Consider the following 22,940-nt stretch of genomic DNA (forward strand, 5'->3'; position numbering starts at 1 on the left):
ACATTTATAGTAACTGAGGTCGAGAGCTTGCAGTCTCGCCTTGAATGCACATTTAAGGGCTATAGACACCTCATCTCTTGTTTTCTTAACAAATCAGACAGATTCAGAATGTTACATAAGTTTAGATACATCATACAACAAATTGAACATTTTCCAAAGCCATCTTCTCACATTTCCTATAACAACATTCAGTCACTCCTGTTCTTTTGCTCCTTAGAGTCCCTGGTATATTCACCGTAGCTCTGATTCTTATGAATTCCCTACAAAACTATTGTTCATATCTGTTCCATCAAAGTGAAACAGTAAAATAGAAGCCTACCCAACAGCTCCATCTGATTTTTCATAACTGTCATCACATATGATAATAAATGGTACCCCTCCTGACAACCTATGATAAGCATCAATATCCCTTACATCAGTAGCCTGACTTTGAGAGCTCAGTAGGTCCAAATCAGAGGGAATGTGTTCCAAATTATAGATCCATCGAGAAATAGTTCAGACAAGTAAATTTGGGTTTGGGTTTCGATGATTGAATAAGAAATTATTACGACATATGCATAGGAAATAAAATACTATAGAAAGAACAAATAACACAGTGGGTAAAAATGATATTTTCATTTTATCATTTTAGTTCAAGATATAATAAGGGTAAAACTGTCTTTTACATTTTAAAAACTAACACTTGACTAACACCGTAAGCCTTCATGAGTACAAATGTAATTGTTGAAACTATGTGGGATGTTCTGTAATTGGTTAAAAAACGAGGGGGTGCATGTAATTTACTCAAAATGAATAATTATAAGCAAAGACATGTAAGTATGTAACCATGTACTTATGTGTAAATTACATATAAGCCCACAATGACAAACCATTGTGATTAATATACGCCATGAGGTACATTAACAGAGTCGTTAGGTCGTATGTGTCAATTTGCAATTTAATATCTAGAGTATAACAAAGATTTGGAAAGGGGATTTTAGGACGTGTTGGCCTCATCACAAAACTATCTTTCCCTTTTAAAAGAACGGAGGTGGATTTTAAAAATTTTCAATGGTAAGTTACCTGTGATTATATAAATATTGGGAAGTTTGCTTTTAATGTTGTGATTTATCATGTTTGCTAGAAAAGAAATAAAAAAAGATGGACCTCCTCATCGCACATTATAGAATAAATAAGGGAAGTCATTTCTTTTGAGATCAGAAATAGAATTCTTTCCATTCGTTCGGCTAGCCCAGATACTTCACGAAATAGGCATCTAGCCACATGTTAGGACCTTCCTCTTACATCTCCCCCAACCCAGCTTTTTGATGTATCATCTTTTTATAGTTGTTTCTTCCCACCCCTTGCTTTTGATGTAATATCTTTTGTTCCCCCCCCCCCCCCCCCCCCTATCTTTTGATGTATCATCTTTTGGTTAATCATTTTGGTCTTCCGTTTGGGATCCCACCTTAGGCTTGCCTTTGGGCTTAGGTGTTGTACTTTGTTCTTTTCCTTTAATATATTTTTTTCTTCTCAGGTTTGGCATTGTTGGATGTCACCATGTCCATGTGTTAAGCTCGCAAGGTTGCACCATAGTGCACTACCAAAGCGGTGCATTGCGGAGGATTTTTTCCCCTCCCCCCCTCCCTTTTATCTTTTAGTGGTTATTTTATGCAGTATGATAATTGATTGATTATGTGAAAACAGGTACAATAGGTAAATGAAATACCACAAACTTTTGGAAGGCATTCAATTAATTCCCCAATCATCTAAATATGACTTTTTGCCTTGGTCTACTATTTTACCAAAATCTTGACCAAATTCTAAAATTGGCAAATTAATTATACTTGAACTTACTCTTTCAAATTATTCCCATCTGAACTTGTCAACTATGGTTCTACTATGTTTTAAATGACTTTTCGACCACTTTTGGAAGGTAAGTTTGATATCCTTGACAATGATTTTGTGCATCCACACATCTACAAGATAGTTATTTACATTTTTAACATTTCTATGCAAAGTGCTCACATTTTTAGTTTCAGCCTTTACATTGTGTCCATAAACCACGATAGCACGTGATAATCATGTTGGGGGTACGATGTATTGTATTCCGTCGCTTGTGTTTCTGGGTTAATTTTAAAGGACCTTTAAGAGAAAGTAGGGCCCGAAGGAAAATAAATAAGACTACATGGGTATTTCGATAGTTTGTGTCTATGTAGGTTTCACTATAAAATTAAAGCGATGGTTCATTCTCTGTAATCTGAGAGAGTTGTGTGCACGAGCAGTTGTAACCCTATTCTCTATTGATCGTGAAGTAGATCTCATCTCATCATGGATGTAGGATAAAACTTGCCAAACCACGTAAATCTTTGTTTTTGCAACTGCGTGATTGTTTGTTTGTGATTTTCATTTGATTCCTGCATCATGTTAGGTATTCCTTTTCTGAAAATCAAAGGCCTAACCATGTGTCATTTTTTGGAAAGAGCTGACAGACTATAATGGAGACATTGTCCCTCTAAAGGTCAAGAACTCATGCCCTTGTGAGAGAGCTTCCTTTAGGACAAGCTACACACTCAACATGGTCATGTTGGTTCCCATGGAAACTATTGTTAACTCAATTGGGCTTTTCACCAAATTCCACCATTAAGCTGTTGCCCCCAAAGCGCAAACTGGTTGTGTCTGACATTACATGTTTTTGAGGTGTTCCATCTACTTCTAATGGTAGAAGTTGAATGCTATTTGTATACCTATTGTAGACTTTTTAATTTACTGTTGTATGGAAATAATGGCATCCAACCTAAAAGCCCGAGCTTCAAGGTGGAGAAGCCCTTCCAAGGTCATAAGTCAAATTGTCGCACACTACCCGACAGATGTGGGATTAAACTCCCCTCATATTCCTGGCCATAGAGTGTATTCATAGAATCAACTCCCCTAGATTTGGGCTATGGGTCCTCACACGGACAGTGCACAAACAACGCGTTCTTATACCACTTAATGGTATCCAACCCCAAAGCCTGAACTTCAGGGTGGAGAAGCCCTTCCAAGGTCATAAGGCAAACTGTCGCACACTATCCGACCAATGTGGGACTAAACTCCCCTACCAGTCCTGACCATGGAGTTTCAAGGCATCAGGAAAGGAAATGAGAAAAATCTTCTAATGTTCAACTCATTTTTCTTCATAAAAATATTTGATTTCCAATTGTCAACTCAACCTTTAGTTTCTTGATTTACCGTAAGGCGGTTTCATTTCTAAGAACCAGTAGCCTCTAGGGTATTGTTATGTTCCCAAACTATTACCACCAGCTTGCACGAATTGTAAGGTGACCCATGATGATGTTTGACAATGATGGATCCCACAAATACTCAGTACCTAAGTTTCTTGACAAAATACATTTCACAAATATAAACATTAAATAACACAAAACATTACTTTTAGTACTAAAAAGAATATCAATTAATCTTCATAGTGTTTTGGAGGATTTTAAGATTTTCTAGGTTCACCAGGAATCAGGTTGGTCATCTCTGATACGAAGCGCCATCTACCTCTCACATTACCCCAACATGCCAGCATTCCCCTATGAATCCTAATAACAACCATGAAGGGAGGGGAAAAGGCCAGAAGACTTTGATGCCTTGATCCATGACATTAATTGTTTTGTTCTTGTCCCAAAATTGAAATGTTTTTCCCTCTCAACATAAAGTGCTCGGTTGTTAGCTTGGTAAAAAACTCTCAAAAGAAGGATTAGTGACTGCTGATACTTCCCTTGCTTGTTTGCCTGTAGAAAGAAGGATTTTTATGAAGTCACTAATCTAATTAACAAGATAAAACTACTTAATAGTTTGCAGCATAAAAAGCAAACAAAAAACTACCAATGATCTTATAGTGTCGTTTGTATCAAAGTGTCATGGCATGGGTCTGAGTCTGCTTTGGGGTCAATTTCTCAATGGGATAGTTGTACAAGTGTTATGCATGTAAGGAGGTGGGTCGTGACATTTAATGGGTAATTGGAAAATCACCTTGGCCATAGAGTAGCACTACACTTCCAGAGTTGCCGAAGGAAAAGAGTTTAAAGCTCTTGAGATTGTTATTTTTTGGCAAATATACAATTAGATGTATATTATAAGGAGATAAAGCTCTCAAAGAGGAACCAGAAGCAAGAATTGGTATTCCAATAAGCATTAAAAACAAGAATTTATTTCTCTTCTTTGTAGCATGGGAAGAATGTATGTACATCTGAATAATGGAAAATTACAAGTCAAGAAAATCAAGTTCATATTTCTCAAATACCACAGGCAAAGGCTAAAACAAAATTATCCATGAACAGATTTGATATTACAGTATTGATGGGAATATCAATTAGTGGTTTATGAATACATCAGGGGTCTTTGGAACTGTACCACGCAAATTATTTATGTTATAGCTTATTTAGCTGCAAATAAGACATGAACAATTCAAGCTGTACTTTAGCTGCCTTGTGTTTGCAGTACTCATTAGTAAATGGATCAGAAGTAGATAATAGACCTGGATGGCATAAAATCCATGAATGCATGATTGTACACTCTCTTCTCATATTTAAAAAAAAAATTAAAAAGGCTACATTAAATGAGAGAAAATGAAAAAAAATAAAAAATAGAACAAACTGAAAACAGACCAAACTGTTCGGTCATTTTTATCGAAGGCAACTGAAAGGTTTGGAGTTGGAAGGGGGAATAAAGGGATGAGGAAGGAGGGAGAGAAAGGGTGCAAAAAGTGAATTTCTCTATCACATAATGTTATTCATGTTACAACATTTCTGCACCAGTACAACTAATGGAATAGACATTGTCTAGTATTGAATGAATACTCAGTTTCTCAACTCTCTGTGTGCTTTTGTGGGCCGGACCCAGACAAAGGATAAGAATTAAGAATTTGGTGCACAAGTTTGGCAGTTAGAATTCAGGAAAGCCCTCCGCCAATCCTTTAAGCATGTTAATATTATATTGATAGATTTGAAAAATTGGGTAACATGGACCAAATCTTGAATATGCATGGATACTCCAAAAACCTTCCTTGATATGGACCGTATTTAAATGTCACATAGATATAAATGGTAAAAGTTAGAAAGATTTAAATGACATAATAGTTATTATATGCATACTTGAATCTTGAGATGCATGTGTCCGACATTTTATTTGCCTCCACAATGTACACAATAGAACTTCTACTGATTTAAGAAATTAATGAGAATTCCAGAAGTTCTAGGTCATGTTTTTCTTGTCTTTACAACTTCTACAGAAGCCTACTGTTGCTAAGGAATCAAACAAGTATATGGAAATTAAAATTTATCGAAAGTGAGCAAATTATATATAACTGTACAAGCAGAACTGAAAATAGTTAGAATAACACCTAGTTGATGATGATGACCAAAAGGCATCTACATGATATATTTCTCTGCTGTATTTCTAGTGAATTGAGGTACCCCAACCAAGGAATCTTCACTTCAGAAATATGGTTTGATACACTGAAGGAGACATAAATATTGTAGATTTTAAAAGACGTCAGTTGAAGAGCATCTCAAGTGGCAACATCAAACAGATACCAAATTATTATAAGGTTGATAAGTTGATCCATCTACTCACCCCACCAGAATTGATAGATCTTAAATTGTCTGACTATGTTCTGTTGCATACAATCCACGTTTTTTTTTTAATCTCAAAGAGTTTCTTGAATCTTGGATTCCTCAAGCATTCTCTAAGGCGAAAATTGACACGTGCATGTCCAACTAGAGTTATGATGATTCAATAAAATTGGACTTTTAAGTACTTAATTTCAACTGTGAACTCCATTCATGTTACACTTTCATTGTGAAATATTATCATCTGCCAATCCATCAAACGATATTAAGGCGGCATGATTCAATTCAGAAGTGAATCGATTTCTGGTATTTCATGTGATATAATTTTACTTTTAGACTCTGAATTTCAAGTTTTTCCAGTTTGATTTTTCTTCTGCTTGTTAAATCTCTCTTCACATTTCTCTACTTTCAACCATTAATTTTCAAGATTATATATCGATACAAGAGGTGAGAACTACTTTTCATTTGTATTGCATAAGTTTCATAGCATTAGGAAGGATTGCCTAAAGAGCACCATAAACTAAGTTTTATTGGAAAATCTTAGAAAGTTTTAATTGATTCGCTGCCAAACAATCTTCTGGAGCCAGAGCAATCGATTATCTAGGCAACCACTGAACATTTACTAAAGATTGGGGTGTAATTCATTCTGGAGAAATGCAATAAACCACATAGTGGATGTCACTATGCTTAATAAAACTTCTCTAATACATTACCCAAACCTCGGTAATCACTACCAAAAAAAATATTCTCATGTTCGTTATTTGTCAAGAACAATATCATCAGTTGAGGCAATTCATGTGAAAGGAAAAGATGAATACACACATAAGAATAAAATGTTACTAACATGGCAGCACTTCACCAGTGATTGTTAAGTACTCAAACCAACAAAAATCTCATGTAAAACCCATGATGATACCCATAGACAAAAGATTCTGATCGTTATCATGATTCACTTCAACACTTATTCACAGTTCTTTTCTTTCCTTCCTTTCATTTAAATCAGCCAATGAGATTTGGCACTGCTGGTCCCAAGCATGAGGACAGGATAGCAGCCAAGCATTCAAGGAAAATGGGGGTTGGGAGGGCCTTGGATCTTAGAAATTTACTTTTTTGACAATTGCGTGGATGGCAGAGAGGATTCAAATAGCTGACCAAGTAGCTTGAGAAGGATTAATGATCTTTGACTTGGCATTTCTTTTTCCCTTGTTGGGGTGGAGAGGGTTCTCCCATATAGTCAGTTAGAAGAGTGATTATTATCAGTAGAGTTGCTTACAGTTATTAATTCTTTTCCTTTAGCTAGTTCAGAAGATGCTGTCAAATGCCAAATGAAGAGTAAAAGGCACTCGGGGGAAAGTGCTTACCATCAAAATGACTTAAATGAAACAAACTCAATCAGCAATACCATCCACAGGCCTCTTCTCTGCACACCGAAGCTCCCGAAGATGTAGAGCTATCTCTCTCAGAAGCTGGGTTCCTTCACCACCTTTGTGGAGTGACCGAACAGCATGCTTTAAGAATTCCCTATCTGCTGCAAGGGCTTCCAACTTTTCACTGAGACGAGATATTTCTTTGGTCATGATGTTGCTACTCATGTCTCCTGCAATGACAGAAATTCATTTGATCCTATGATGTTTTTAGGGAACAGAGAAATGAGAAAACTTAAAGTTACTTACTACCTTTGTCTTCCTCATTGAGATTATCTATGTTAGAGCTATTCTGAGATAGGTGAATCCTCATCTCCAACTGTTTCAACTGATCCAAAAGATATAACTTCTCATTTTCAATGTCTAACAATGGTTCATCACGAATTAGCTGCCTATTTGATTCTAGCGATGGCCCAATTTGGTCAGAATTATGCTCTTGTTCCCCATTCCCCTCTTCTACATCAATATCAGCAGGAGGGCTACCACATTCACAACATCCACTAACAGATGATTCGGACGCAGACTTCAACTGAACGTAATCTTCATCAGCATTTGCGCTAAAGCTGTCAATACCAAGAACTCTTCCATGTCCGGAACTTTCCCTGTAAGCCTCTAACTCTGCCTCCAAAATCCTTATTTCCTGCTCTCTTTTGATAAGAAGATCCTTCATATCTTGCAAGGCCTCTTGATCATACTCAGCTTGCTCCTCCATCATTCTCTGATACTGCAAGGCCTCCATCTGCACAGCTGCTTTTTCTGCCTGCAACCTGGTGATCATGGCCATTGCCTGGTTTGCAGCAATGGCAGAAGCATTTCTTTCTTCATCCAATTCCATATACAAAGTTATCAATGACTTGCGGTCCAGTCGAACTTGTCTCTTCAAACGAAGCAGAATGGTTTCAGGATCTACTTCAGTTGTAGAACTTCCTTCCACAAACTCTGTACTCGGTTCTTGTTTTTCAATAGCAAACTTCCTGGGAAGCTTTTGAAACCACCTAGGGCTTTCAATTGCAGAATCTGATAAGGTGATTGCGGATAACCTGCTTCCTTTACTAAAACTAGGCGTCCTGCAAGCATCCTCGTTCAATTCTACCAGCAATGGCACAGCAGCAGCTTTGACATCTTCTCTACCTGTTACATAAAATCCAACCCCAAAATGTTTGACAAAATGAGTAAGTAGTCCTTGTGAAACTAACAATTCCAATCCATAATAAACTCACATTGATTCTCTGGAGTTAACGAGATTGACCCATCCTCATCCTCTGGAATCTCTGATTCGGTGTCGGAGGTGATTTTGAGCTCTGTATACCTAATATGAGGCAATGTATCAGAACCTCGTGATTTTTCCTCTGGTTTTGTCTTCACTAATAATCCTCGGGGAGATGGTGCAGGAGTTTGGGGGAAATGGCTTCCGTTCAATCCCTGTGGAAACGAAGTCCTAATCCTCAATGGTTCCCCACAACAAGAACACCGATGAATGCTGCTCTTCTCAAGCTGTAAAATGTCTATCTTCCCACTAGCCGGTAGTCTCAAATGAATTTTATGATCATCTTCAACAGAACATTCAAGATCTTTACCCAAAATCCCTACCAAAGATCTATAGGTATCGCAGTCAGACTTATCCTCCGTAGCGAAAGACAGAAGACAACCCTCGCACATCCGCCTTATATCAGCTAATTTTTGGTGAACATGACAATATGCAAGAGATGAAACATCCTTCCTGTGACTTTCGCATATAGAATCATTGTAATAAAAATCAGGATCTCTGTGAACCAGAACATGATCAATCCTCGTGCAGAACAAGCATGGGATTCTCAGTTCAAAGAAACGAGCAAATTCATTGGCAGCACAAGCAATCAAGCCGTCAACGAACAGCAAAACTATCATCACCCATTCAAGAAGAATGTATATCACAATGCACAGGAATTTCCCGAGCTTCTGTTCGATGAATTGCTTGACTGGTCTCTTCGCCATGAATTTGATTCAGGAAAAAAAAACAAGAATCAAAATGTGTCTTTTTGGGGAAGGCAGAGAAATTGAGGAGATAGAAAACCGAAATGAGATTGAGATTGAAACAAGAAATAGATAGATTTGTACAGATCAGAAGAAGAGAATAAGAACGAAGATCATGATCTTGGCGCGAATGAACGAACCGAGACCATGATCTCTGTGGCAGGGGGAACCGAGGAAAAGAGAGAGGGCGAGGGAAGAGCGAGAAGTTATAATCCGATATTTTGGTGTTATTGTCGTTTGTTTGTTATCAGAATCCGACGTGTCACAGTTGAGCTGCTGGCGCCTTGACGGAAAGTACCTGAAAAAACGGTCGATCAGAAGAAATAACCAACGGAATAAATAAATAGAGAAAACGTACGCGATACGTCCCAACTCCAAAGCTGCGTTGGTTTTGCCATGAAATTTGTTGGAAAAAAAACCTGTTCGGGAGTGTGGCTCACGCCAGCATTTTTATAAGTCTATCTATCTCCTCTCATGTCAAAAGACATCTCTGCCCCCTTGTTTTAAGGGGAAGAGGGAAAACCAGATGGGAGTGTTGGCGTAGGCCACACTCCCGTACAGAAAACTGCTTCCCAAATTTGTTTTACAGGGTTTTTGTTAAAATTCGATATGAAAGGTTTCTATAACTGCAAGGGTACCCCATGCCCTCTTCATGGTTTGGGGTATCAGTATCGGATTGTATGATACGAAAAATTCTGCACGATTTTGAAGGTAATTGATACCGATACCTGGCTGAAATCGTATCAGTGAAATGATACAAAGAAGGGGTAAAATAATAAAAAAACACTCATTTTTTAAGGAAAATTAAAGGTAAACTTGTCTAATACAGCCGATCCAAGTTGACATATGAGTATCATATTAGATTTGAAGGTGGTTGATACCCAATGCGATGGAGTGCACTAAAACCATGGCCCTCTAATTTAGATACATTTTTCCATAAAATTAACGGGAAATGACTCTTTGAGTAAGCAACATAGGCTACAGGAGCGTTATTTATCTCTCTCTCTCTCTCTCTCTTTCTCTTTCGTCCTATGCCACTAATTATGAACTGTATCCCACACTCCTGTTGACTGGCTCCCCCACCTCGTAGGTTAAGAGGACTCTCTCCCAAAACTATAACAAGAAATATTTTACTCAAATATAATACCAAAAAAATGGAAAATAACAGCTGTGTTTTGGTATGCATTCTTGGAACGCGTTCCAAGTTGATTTCGCATTCTCAAATAGTTAGATGATAAAAACAACAGCTGCGTTTTTATCATTTGAGAATGCGAAATTGACCTGGAATGCATACCAAACACAACAAACGTCTATCTCAAAATTCAGAATGTATTATCCCAATATGATGACGATACTTTGATCAGAATACTCTTGGCATCCCTACTCAATCACGTTCAAATGTGCTTGTTAGTCATATACAATACAACTAGAAAAATGCCAAATGACAAAAAATAAAAATAAAGGGAAATAAATTTCAGATTTATAGTTTTTTTTTTTGTTAAAACAAATACAGGAACATGCAGTAGTCTACTGAAGGATGCTTTTTACTATCATAAATCAGTTCTCGATTTGTTCTCGGACATTACTGGTCAAGAGATTAATTTTGGTAAAAGTGAAATTTTCTTTAGTAAGAATGTCGAGGAGGGGCGTAGAAACCACCTATGTCGCCTCCTCAGCATGAAGGGCATGACTTCTAAGTCTGTTTTCTAAGGCACCAGACTCTGTCCTGCTAGATCTAAGTGTAAGGATTTGTCTACCCTAGTGGATAGAGTCCACTCTAAACTCTCCACCTGGAAGGCTAACTTTCTATCCTATGCTGGCCGGAAAGTGTTGATACAATCTGTGTTGGCATCTACCCCAGCTTATCATATGTCTCACTTTCTTGTTCCTAAAAAGACTTGTAGGGAATTGAACCAAATTTACAACCATTTTTGGAATAATCGGGCGAAAACCCAGACCCCTAATCGGTTAATAGGTCGGGACAAGATCTATAAACCTACGACCCTTGGAGGGCTTGGTCTCCGCAAGTCCGTCACCCATAACCATGCCTTGATCACCAAACTTGGGTGGCGGCTGCTGAATGAACTCCACTCTATGTGGGCCAAACTTCTTAAAGCTAAGTATTTTCCCAACTCTTGGCTTTTTGACCCCCGTGTTGGGAAGCGGAGGGGTTCATGGGTTTGGAATAGTATTGCCAAAACCCCTCCTGACTTAAGGAAAATTGTGTTTCGTCGGATTGGTAATGGTCGCACTACATATTGTTGGTTTGATCCATGGATTCCAGTCATGACAGGTCAGGATTCGCCCTAGGTAAAACTTCCTTTACCCAACTTTATTCATGTTAGTGATTTTATTACTAATAATACCTGGATGGTTCCCACATTAGTTGGGTGTTTTCACCCATCCACTGTGAATACCATTATGAAAATCCCACTCCAAGGGGATGAGGATAAGTGGTGGTGCACTCTGTCCAGGAATGGAATTTTTTCCACTAAAAAAATAGTTCAATTTCTAGATAGCCCCTTGCCCTTGCACTCTTCTCATTCCAAATGGTGGAAGTTCTTTTGGAAATTATCAATTCATCCAAGATTTAAAATATTTTTTTGGCGTGTTTTACATGCAGGATTACCAACTCGTGGCACCCTTTCGAAATGGATGGATATCGAGCCTCAATGTGCTCTCTGTGGTTCTAGTGTCGAGTCCATCTGGAACCTATTTTTGTCTTGTGATTGGACTAAGCATATATGGGCTTCGAGTCCCCTTGGATTGAGAACCGAGCATTTAGCTGCTCCATCTCTCTTTCATCTCGTTTCTTCTTTACTTGGCACTCTTCAGTTGGATAAGGCATCCCTTCGGTGGTTTTTTTCTGTTTTTATTTTAACATGTTACTTTGTATGGCATTTAAGGAACAAGGTCGTTATGTGTAAGGCTTTTCCGGACCCAGTAATGGTCCTTAACAATGTGTCTCGCTGGTTGGCGGCGATGACTATTTCCCCCCCAACTAAGGATTCTCATGCGCCTACATCCCAATAATTCTTGCCATCTATTCTTAGTAATCAACAATTTAACTTGCATTTATCTGGGTTGGTAGTCGCAGGAGTTTTTGAGCCAGATTCTAAATTAGCTCGGTGGACTTATAAGGTTTTGTTAGATGGTGAGCCTCTCTTAACAGGTGCAGGGTCGTTGGACACAGCTACAGCCCTGGACGCTGAGGTGGTAGGTCTGTGGACAGGTTGGGCAGCTATGCGGCATCATCATCTCTTAGTTACTAATATTTGGGTCTCCAACCCCACCCTTCTTAAAATACTACATTTCCAATCCAACTCTACTATCTCGCGTACATATTTACCTTTTTTGCTTGAGGTTTTGGATGCTAATGAACACTTAAAAGGTTTTAATTGTCAATTGTACAGCACTGCTAGTTCCTTTCTTTAGGCTGTAAACACGTTGGTTATATATATATATATATATATATATTCTTTGGTTTTCATCAAAAAAAAAAAAAAAAAATCCCCTAACAGTCTTTGCACCGATCACTATCGGGCATGCAGTAGTCTACTGGTCTTTGTAGAGTAATGGTTGGGCCAAGGGTGTTAATCGGTTTGGTTTTGATTATTTGGATTGGTTTTGGTTTCAGTTCAAGATATAAAATGTAGAAATCAAAACCGAACCAAACCTAGAATAAGAACAAATTTTTAAAATCAAAACCAAAACGATATGGCTTGATTTCGGTTTTTACTCTATTACATTGTTCGTTCCTTATTTGGCTTCATATTCGGTTTAGGTCATGTTCGAAGTGTTTGGGCCAACTTTTTATTTCTTTACTTTAAAAAAAAAACCCTTATTTTTTAGTTCATAAATCATAATCCATCAAACCTTTTCAAAGCATTAAAAAAGAATATAATTTATCATCCGCGTTTGATTGTAATACTAAAAAAAGAAGATAGCTTTACTCGGTTCCTTATTCGGTTTGAAAATAGGTAATTCGTTTCGATTTTACGGTTTTAGTCAAGAAATTGAACTGAACCCGAGAATATTCTAGCTTTCAAAACCGAACCAAATTAATGGTTCAGTTTTAAATGGCTGGTTTTGATTTCAGTTCTAAATTGACACCCTTATAGGTTGGGGGGATTTGGATGCTCTCCAGCGCGGAGGTGGTTAGGGATCTCTCAATGAGCTCTCTCCGTCTAACAGGTGTGTTGGAGAGGATCCCAGGACTGCTCTCTCTCTCTCTCTCTCTCTCTCTCTCTCTCTCTCTCTCTCTCTCTCTCTGTCTGTGTGTGTGGTTTAGGTGGCTAGATTGAAAGGATGTAAAATAGTAAAAAAAAAAAAAGGGGGAAAATAAAAGGGGGATGGGGGAACAGGAACAGAACTTGGCCATAGATATACTTATCCATGGTGCCTACGTACCCTTATTAGGGATCAAGTCGAATGTAATTTAGGATCATTTTAAGAGTATTTGAGATTATAGTTCACATGGCAAAGTACTGAAAATCTATAGCATAAACTTGCATATTTCGTTAGTAGTCCGAAAATGTAGGAGATACCTTGATCGGAGATCCTGACAAAAGTTTCATTTTAAACCTTGCTTGTCAATTAAGTTGAGTCCACCGGATATTGGGCTTGACTTCGAACATCTCAAGAGTTTTCTCACTTGATTTTTGGTGATTGGGGTTTATTAATGATGATCAGGTATCAAACAGAACTGCCCAAAGAAGATTCTTTATTTAGGCCAGGATTAGTGATAAAGGGTCACTAAAGGGGTCGATAATTTCACTTTGGTGGCATAAGGGGTATGTAAGGCAGTATTTAAACATTTTGAAAATCCTTTTGGCAACCTCTCAGCGTAAAACAACATTTAATCATTTTGAAGACTCTTAATTGGTATTAAAATGACATATATAAAAGAATCTTGGAAAAAGTCATATTTATGGCAATCTCAGTATTATAACGACATAAGAAGGGTCTTTGTGAAAAACTGAAAAGTACTTATAATATGACATGTTATTTAAATAATTGAAAAAGTGAGAGACGACAGAAGCTTAACATTTTGGCCCAAAGGGCCTTGCCGAGTTAGTCTGGCAAAGTTTTGGTACTTCTGTTACAATCCCGGCGGATTTCTGACTCTCAAAGGTATTTTGAGTATTTTCTATTTTTGAGTTTTCTAAGGAGTTTTTCCCCAGAATTCCCACTCTTCTTTTTCTTGGGTATTTCTCTGATTTTCTCTTCTTTGTTCTTCTCATTTTTTTCCTCTAAGTCCTCCTCTTTCGACAAAAGGCTAAGTTTTCACCACCGAAATGTGGATTTCACAGTTTTCACTGGAGAATTCCAATTTCACTCATGACCTCTTATTTGAGAAATTGATTTTTATATCACTAGAAAGATTTTTTCGAGTACGATCCAATGATGCAAATATCGAACTTAAATTATACTTATACTGAGGGCAAAGTCAAAATTACACCTGAAATAAGGGGCTACTGAATAGGTTATTTTGGGTGAAATTACGACATGGTATCGTCCTTGCACCAAAAGGGTATAGATTTGGGCATGTATGACTAAACGTGCCTATCCTAGAATTTTGGGTGATTATGATAAAGGTAATGTTTCCCATTAAGATTCCATTTCCTTGGCTGTGAGCCTTGTAACATGAACATTCCTGATATAAGTGTAGCAGCAAAATTTTGTCCATCTAAAAGATAGTGTGGCATCCATGTAGATATGGTGGCAATGGGTAGTGTAAAACCAGGCCTATAAGAGGCAACAAGATTTGAAGCTTGGAAAAATGGATTACCAAAGGATCAAGGATGGAGTCTTTCCCACATTTCTATCACTATCGTGCTTCCAAATTTCCCATACAATAGTAACAAAACATGGATGGTAAAGAAACTCTGCTGCTTTTTCTTTGTTCGACTCGGATCTCTTTCCCCATTTGATCCCCCATTACCAATCGTCCAATCACCCATTTCAGACCCCATTGAAGAACACACACAGAAGCTTCAACATAGAATCAACAACGAAAATGTGAAACTAAAACTGGAAACAAAATTCAAGCAAGTTGATGGGAAGGATTGCACAGCCAATTTTGACAAAGTGTTGAGGACAATAATTCCCTCCAATGATTCGCCAGCTCCCACTCCAACAGCTGTCATGGTTTGAGGAATCGGAATCAACGACAGCTGCTCCTGATTTCTGCCAATTCTGTAAACCCTCTTTTGAATCGCATGGTTTCATGCTTGATCATCATTTTTTGTTGGTGGTATTCTTTTTAGTCAATAAAATCAATGTAAAAAAATCAATGAAACTTACTACTAGAAGCAAGATCTCCAAGTTTATTGAATCAAAAACTTGAAAAAACAAACGTCATAGATTTTGATAAATCTCTGCTTCTTTCTTTCCTATTCCAATTTCTAGGGTTTCAACTGACAGAACCAATCCCGTCCCCAATTCTGTTTTCGTGAACCTAGACAGCTGGTGAGCATTTCCAAGGCTATACTTATGTGGCATCTTGCCCTTGGCTTTCAGGTTAAACCGTGAAGCCACTGTCAATCAACCTGTCAGCATTATTTGGTTTTCTTGTTTCTAGGCAAAAACGGAAGAAACTAAAATAAGAACTCCTGACTTCCTAACCCTAGAATGCTCTGCTGTCCAAGGCTTCCTGTGGAGAAAAAAATTCATTCTTGATGGGCAATCTTGATCTCTGGGACCTCCCAATAGGTAATTTTTACTCTAGCTAGCACATTATCCTCGAACACACCTGCCATATTTTCAAATGAAAAGCTTCTCTCAGCTCTTATGAAATACCTTACCCCCATGACATGCTACCCAGACCATTAGCCGATTGCTTCTCCACCGGCAAGGCTTTTTACCTTCCCAACAAAGGCCAGGAATGATTGTCAGGATGGACTAATACCTGAACTGTAGCTTGTTGGCATTCTTCTCCTTGAAGTGATATGCTTTTAGCATTACTCACTTCTGCACCAATCCATGATTCTGTTGATCGTTTCCCGAACTGTTCCTTGGAGTCTGTTCTTGGTCCTACACACAGGTCAGGTTAAGAGATATTTGAATTTGTCATACACATGCTAATTTTGTGGCAACTTTATCCTTGTGATCGACACAAACCTTGTTCAATTGAAGATGTCGACAGCCAGCAGGCACCCTCCCCGGCCTGACTATTCGGACTACCTTTCAGGCATGTTCTGCATCTACTTGACAAACCCAACTAGTGGAAACGGACTCTTGTGCATAATCTAACAGTCTAACCAAGGTCATGACTTGGAGAAAAATCAGTGCAAAGTCACAGGCCAGCAGAAGCTCACAATCCAGTAGAGCTAACAGGTACATTCAACTCAAAGTTAATCCACAAAGAGATTGATCACCTCCAACAGAAGCTCTCTTTGTTCAGAAAGTTGAGTATAACGGCACCTCCCAAAGTCAGAAGTTGGTACGTCAATAAGCATTTAGATGCCTAGCCAGGAGATGGTAAAGATGGATAGGCCAGCCACACAGGAACTGATGGTGCCCTTTTGTGAGAAATAAGAATTCTGCTTCTTAAGAAATCCAAAGATTGGGATTTAACTACATCCCTTTGACGAGTAAGTAGCTCAAGTTGAGGTGAGTTGTCCATCAATAAGAGATCTGGTTACTCATTGTCTGGTGGAATGGTGTTAAGATCTTCCTTGTGTCTCCAATGAATGTGAGAGATGCCAATGGATCATTGACTCCTTAAAGAGGTGGACCCATTGAAAAATAAGCAATGGAAGTATCATAAAGGAAAGGTCTGGTCTGTTTAGTGGGCCAAGTAATAAAATTTCTACAGAAAACAAGATTGTCCCATGAAGAACACTGTACCCAGGTGCTCAATCCACAGTAAAGTCTGCATACTTGGCAGTCCAAGTAAAGCTTGTTGAGATTCAGATATTACTATTGCTGGAGAAATGTGAACTTCATCCTTGTTTTGGATCTATCATTATCAGTGATACGATGACTACAAATGAAAAGAAAATTAGAATGGCCAGAAGAAGAGTTCCTGAACACATACGGGTGATGGGAATATGGAGGATCTGGGCAGAATAGAACGGATGTTAATTCCAACATAATGGCATTATTAGTCAAGAAATCATTAAGACCACCACTGGAAAAACCATTGCATTTTGGAGGAACACCCCCTCTCCCCCCCCCCCCCCCTTCTTATTTCAGAGGGAAAATATGTTAAACGGAGTTTTGATGATTGCCTTTTCAGGAAATCCAGGGAACTTAGCAATATAAGAACAATCAAAGGAGGTTGGATATACCATTCAGGAGCATTTGAGTCTCTATAGGAGTGGAAGACTCAGTAATAGTGGAGATTAGAGCACTACTTTTTTAACTGAGGATTGATCCAAGTGTGGAAATCCCTCAGCTTTGCCATCAACCCATCCCAAAGACAACCCAGGTTTGGGTCAGGTTTAGGCTGAGCAGTTAAGTATAACCATTGCCGTAAAATTCAGTCCATCCAAACCTGCTCCACCACCCCCCTCCCCCCCAAAAAAAAAAGAAAAAGAATAGATTTTCCTTATGTTAGGTTTTCAACGCAACGCAAACCCAACCTGTAACCATCCTTAACAGCCACCCCGTTAACCTCTTCTGTCATTCAGGGCTCAGTGATGGGAAGTGTCTCAACCGTAAACACTATGAGGCTTACATCACATGCTGGAGATCTCTGAAGGACATCTCACTGTACTAGATAATAGATGAAGTAGTCACCAACAACAAAAACAATTGAATGCCCTCTATTGACCAATAATAGATACACTAGTCACCACACTTGTTACATATATACCTGGTTCTATTGCCCTCTATCGACCAATAAGCAAATCAGTCAATTCATGCATGCACAGGACATAGTTGCACACTGGGCCACTCCATGAAAAAGAAGCAGAGTGTCTAAAGCTTGGAAAAGGAGAAAATGTGTTGTAATGCTAGCCATGCCTAATGCTAGCAAAATGAGAGCTCGTGTCATCATTCTTCAGGATCAACTTCTTTTATGAAGCTGCTCCTGAATTTATGGGGCAATAGCAAATCGTTCAGTTTAATCAAGCTAAGGAGTCCTCTTTGGTGGTTTACATGCAAGTTTCAGAAATAGAACAACTTCCCCATCATTCTCGGTGACCCACATACAGAGAAAACTACTTGGAAAATAATTGGTAATAAACTATTGACATTTCCTCCAACACCAATATTTATTTGGGAGACCACTGCACTACTGTTGCACTTCTCTAAATTTCTCAACAAAATATATATATATATATATAGGCTCGTTTATATATCATTTTTTAATATACATAAGAATGAAATCAATGTCACAGTCAGAAACCTATGGGTTAAGGGTACACATCTTAGTAACATCTTACCTATAGAACAATAATAACAATAACAGAATGCCACAGCGCATGTCATCAAGCAGTGAATAATAACTTGTACTAATAAATTATAACTCCCAACAAAACCAGATGGTTAGCCGGACACAGAAACGAGGACTCATGCATGTGTAGAGTAGAAACATACGCAAGAAACCTCCACGTGAGCTGAGAACTTTAAAAACTTCAAGGCCTTATGTGCGTAACAATAACAATAAAATCTTAAAGCACTGCAGAAGTGGTTGATAGAAACATGAAGCAACTGGACAGAACAAAAACCCATTAGATTGGGCAGAGCAGGGCGAAAGTAATCCATGTCAAAGCATGATGCAATGTTACCAGAAATGAGCTACCTTATTAAGGAATGAAACAATCTTGAAGTGCATTAAAAATCCTGGTCTCATCATCAAGGATGATTTCCAGCAAGGGCATTTTATAAATATTAAGGCACTACATAGAGTTTATTTGCCAGAATGAGAACAAACAGATTTTTCAGCAATGTTGAAAGTTACAGTACAAGAAACTTCTTGTTTATACAGGTTTATCCAACAAATGGGGATGGTAATAGGAAAAGCAGGGGAAATGAAAATCATACCATTCAGGTAATAAGCCTTTCATAATCTAGCATAGATGTCGTAAGTCCTCAGATTTAGAAATACAACAAGTCATCTCTTGTTTCTCCTGTCTTATGTCTCCAAAGCTACTCCAGATGATCAGGGTCTTGTCTAACAAAGATGAGTGGAAATTCATCAAACTGTTCAGAGAAATCTTGGCTCTCACCAATATTTCGCAATGAATGGTAAACTTGATCCATAGAAGACCTATCATTTGGCCTAGAAACCACACAACCACACGCAACATTCAAAAACTGCAGAATTTCATCATCATGGCCCTCTCCAACGAGAGACTTGTCAATAGCATCCGTGATCCTACCAGCAGCTGATAGCTGATTGACCCAATCTACTAGATTGCCCTTGAATCCTTCGTCAGCATTGGTGACTTCAAGAGGCTTCTGCCCAGTCACCAACTCAAGGAGTACTACCCCTAACCCGTAAACATCTCCTTTCATTGAAGGAACCATGTTGCTCGAGTTCTCCGGAGCCACATAACCAAATTCTCCAAAATGTCCCTGTACAAAAGTGCTCCCATTAGAGCCAGCAGAACTCATCATGAGCCTTGCAAGCCCAAAATCTATTATACGAGCATCAAGCTCTTCGTCAAGGAAGATCACATCAGAGCTAATGTTCTGGTGCAGGAAAGCGGGCTGGCAGCCATGGTGAAGCCAAGCCAAACCCCGTGCCGCACCGACACCAATCTTAAGCCTTGTTGGCCAATCCAATGAATTAAAGCGACTATTTGTTTTAGAACTGCCATGCAACAGAGAGAAGAGAGTCCCATTATCCATATGCTTATACACCAAAAGCTTCTCATTTTCAACGAAGCAGAACCCCAAAAGCGGCACCAAATTCGGATGCCTGAGCTGCCCTAATCTGTTCATCTCGGAGCGGAACTGCTTTTCACTAAGCTTGCAAGTGTTGAACCGTTTGATGGCAAGGGCGGATCCATCAGGCAGAACTGCCCTGTAGGTAGTCCCTGCCCTGGTGGAGATGATAATGTTATCTGGGTCAAAATTATTAGTCGCAGCCATTAGGTCGACCAATTTGATCTTTACAAGGGGTTTCTGAAACAAGGAGACTTGAACGAACTTGTGAGCCCTCAACCGGTATGCCCAACTGCTGTCCTCATCTTTTCCAGTCCCATACCTTCTCCTGCGGCGTCGACGACTGGACTTGATGAAGCACCACCACCAGAGTGCGAGACCTAACAGCAGTGACACGAAGGCACCAAGAATACCAGCAGCTATGATGATTATGAGGTTCTTCCGACTCAAAGCACCGCACTTAGATTTGAGAGGGCTGCCGCAGAGTCTGCTGTTGCCATCGAAGTCTGCTGAGTCGTAATTGGACAAGAAGGAGGGGATCGAGCCGGAGAGATGGTTATTGGCAACCGAGAACTTCTTGAGACGATTGAGACCCGAGAGCTCGTAAGGGATGGAACCAGAGAGGTGGTTATCGCTGAGGATAAGGCTGTTGAGATACTTGCATTTGACAAGCTCGGAAGGTATAGGACCCGAGAGATCGTTCTGGGAGAGATCTAGGGTTACGAGGAAAGGCAACCAGGTGCAGATTTCAGAAGGGATCGTACCAGAAAGAGAGTTATCAGAGAGATCGAGATTCTGGAGGCTCTGGCAGTACTGCAAAGAAGAAGGGATTCCTCCTCCGAGCTTCATCGTAGGAAGAGTCAGACCGATAAGGCGATTCTCCTTCTCGTTCCAGCATGTAGCACCGACGAACTTGCAGATATAGCCGACTGTAGTGTTGGAGAAGTTCCAAGTGCCAAGCTTCCCGTCAGGATCGTTGAGGGAGTTCTTGACACCTTTAAGACACTTCACATCATCCTCGAAGGCTGCAGAGAAGGTAATCATGGAGGTAACCAGGAGAAGAGTGAACCTGGTCGAAGACCTCGATGTCGCCATGGCGAAAGCAAGAGACTTCTTCCCTTGGGAGCTCTAGCTGCAGCTGCAATTCGGAGTGAGATTTAAGCTGTCCTGGAAGAGTTAAGACAAGGGTTCAGTAGCTACCCGCGTGGCCGTGTCCAAGCAGACTAGTATGGGCGGCCATTGATTGACTCTGAAGTCTGGACAGAAGTCACAGAAGAGAGAGAGAGAGAGAGAGAGAGAGGAAGGAGGACTGAAAGAGAGGTTTTATATTGACGTGAAACATAAGTCACTAAGTCAGTTTGACCCAACTAATGTGCCTAATTAGTTTTGATAAATCCATTATTTTTTAATGGAAAAATTACATTTGTCTCCCCTGTACTTTGCCCTAATTGCACATTTCTCCTCTTAATTTTCCAACCTTACATTTTGGCCCCTTATAGCTAACGGTGTTAGGATTCTGTTAGTTAATGGTTTGAAAAGACAATATTACCCTTTAATAATAAATTAAAACTGCATTTCCAATTCTACCCTTCTCATCATCTTCAACCTAAAATACTCATATCTTTCTTACTCCATTGCCAGCACCACCACTGCCGCCGTCGCCTCCTCCTCCACCGTGAACAAATAAGAAGAGATTAGAGGAGAAAGAAGGGATATCGATTGGTAAAAGATCACTGAAGGTTGCTGCTGGAAGGACTAAAACATTAGAAACCGAACCGCCGCTGCAACCTCCGTCCTGCTCACATAAAAAAAACAAAACCTGTGGACCTCTGGTTCTGCCCACGTTTTATATTTATGTCTTTCATCTAAATCATCTTCCTGATAATTGCCAGAGAAAATAAGAAAGAAGAAGAAACAGAGAGGCAGAAGGAGCCCTTTGGTTTCTCCTGACCAGAGGGCAATCGATTCCGGGAAGGAGAGACTAGAGAGAGAGAGAGAGAGAGAGATTAAGGGGAGAGATTCTGTATTTAAATTTTCCTTTTGTTTTATTTGTTTATCAACTTTTGAATTTTTATCTGTTAATAGATGAGATAAGATGAAAGATCTGATTATTTTCTTTCTGCTTCTTATTGCAGTGCTTTTATGTCTTTCATTCTTGGATTCTAACAGGCATTTTCGTTGTTTGTTTCCCTTCTCACCCAAATAGCACGAAAGATTCACTTCCACCAACATAATTGGTAGTTTTTTTATCACTCTTTTCAATGGAATTTTTGTTTCCTTTACTGCTGGTAATTCATAAATCCAGGCATTTTCAAGGTGTACAGAAACCACACACAAACAGAGCATACCTTGTAGCAGAGAACCCAGATGAGATTTTAGTTCTACAAGTTACTTTTTGCTACAATTTGGTGAAAAAGTGGGAGAATGGTCACAAGAAGTAAGGCATGCATTTCTTTTGGATGAAGGGATCATTAAGGCCCACCCATGTCTTCCATAACAGCCTAACTGTCTCCCTAACTGCTACCTTCTCATCATTCAATTCATCTTCTTCGGTCCCATTTCTCTCTCTCTCTCCCTCTCTCCTTCATCCTTCTCTTCCTGCTAACTACATTGAAGAAGAAGAAGAAAGATTACTTCTTTCATCACCAAAAGATGAAATGGGGAAGAAAGAAATCCATTATCAACAACAACAACAACAGCAACAACTACCACTCTGCATCCTCTCGCCCCTCCTTGCTCTCTCAAGTCTTTCCCATCACTTGGATTTCAAAATTCAAGCAAATGGGCATCAAATCCGAACCCAAACATTCTAAAACTGAAGAATCACCGAATTTTACTAATATGGTCTCCGACATTAGGAAAAACAGAGGTTCTCCAGCGAGTGTGAAATGTGAAGATCACGAATTTGAAACAGAAACACCTCCAAAGAAAATTATAAGGGATTCGGAACTGATAAACAGAAAATCTAGGAAGTCAGGTGGAAGAATTACAGAGAAATAGCAGTTCTTATCGGAAATAGAATCAGTTGAAGAGAATCAGCAGAGTTTAATGGGTTTGAACCCAATTGAAA

At 39.2% G+C, this 22,940-nt stretch overlaps 2 protein-coding genes across 2 annotated transcripts; both read right to left on the reverse strand.

Annotated features, from left to right (window-relative positions):
* Positions 1-3,588: 3,588 nt before the first annotated feature.
* On the reverse strand, positions 3,589-8,992 carry LOC122670763 (probable myosin-binding protein 5). Its single transcript, XM_043867743.1, has 4 exons — positions 8,239-8,992; positions 7,271-8,152; positions 6,956-7,191; positions 3,589-3,755 (listed from the first exon to the last, which is right to left on the reverse strand). The coding sequence occupies exons 1-3, from the start codon at positions 8,990-8,992 to the stop codon at positions 6,983-6,985; spliced, it is 1,845 nt and encodes a 614-aa protein (XP_043723678.1). The 3' UTR covers positions 3,589-3,755; positions 6,956-6,982.
* A 9,794-nt stretch (positions 8,993-18,786) lies between these two features.
* On the reverse strand, positions 18,787-21,017 carry LOC122672880 (probable inactive receptor kinase At1g27190). Its single transcript, XM_043870384.1, has one exon. It carries the CDS (start codon positions 20,963-20,965, stop codon positions 19,130-19,132), a length of 1,836 nt encoding a protein of 611 aa, XP_043726319.1. The 5' UTR covers positions 20,966-21,017; the 3' UTR covers positions 18,787-19,129.
* Positions 21,018-22,940: the final 1,923 nt, after the last annotated feature.

The sequence above is a fragment of the Telopea speciosissima genome, chromosome 8 (assembly GCF_018873765.1).
Source record: "Telopea speciosissima isolate NSW1024214 ecotype Mountain lineage chromosome 8, Tspe_v1, whole genome shotgun sequence".
NCBI classification, from domain to species: Eukaryota; Viridiplantae; Streptophyta; class Magnoliopsida; order Proteales; family Proteaceae; genus Telopea; species Telopea speciosissima.

What these genes read in the sequence shown, in the direction of transcription:
- LOC122670763 (XM_043867743.1), bottom strand. Translation starts at nt 8,992, where the DNA reads ATGGCGAAGAGACCAGTCAAGCAATTCATCGAACAGAAGCTCGGGAAA. An exon ending in GTTAACTCCAGAGAATCAAT is followed by an intron (nt 8,153 to 8,238) that starts GTGAGTTTATTA and finishes GATTTTATGTAA; the next exon opens with CAGGTAGAGAAGATGTCAAA. An exon ending in TCTCAATGAGGAAGACAAAG is followed by an intron (nt 7,192 to 7,270) that starts GTAGTAAGTAAC and finishes CTGTCATTGCAG; the next exon opens with GAGACATGAGTAGCAACATC.
- LOC122672880 (XM_043870384.1), bottom strand. Translation starts at nt 20,965, where the DNA reads ATGGCGACATCGAGGTCTTCGACCAGGTTCACTCTTCTCCTGGTTACC.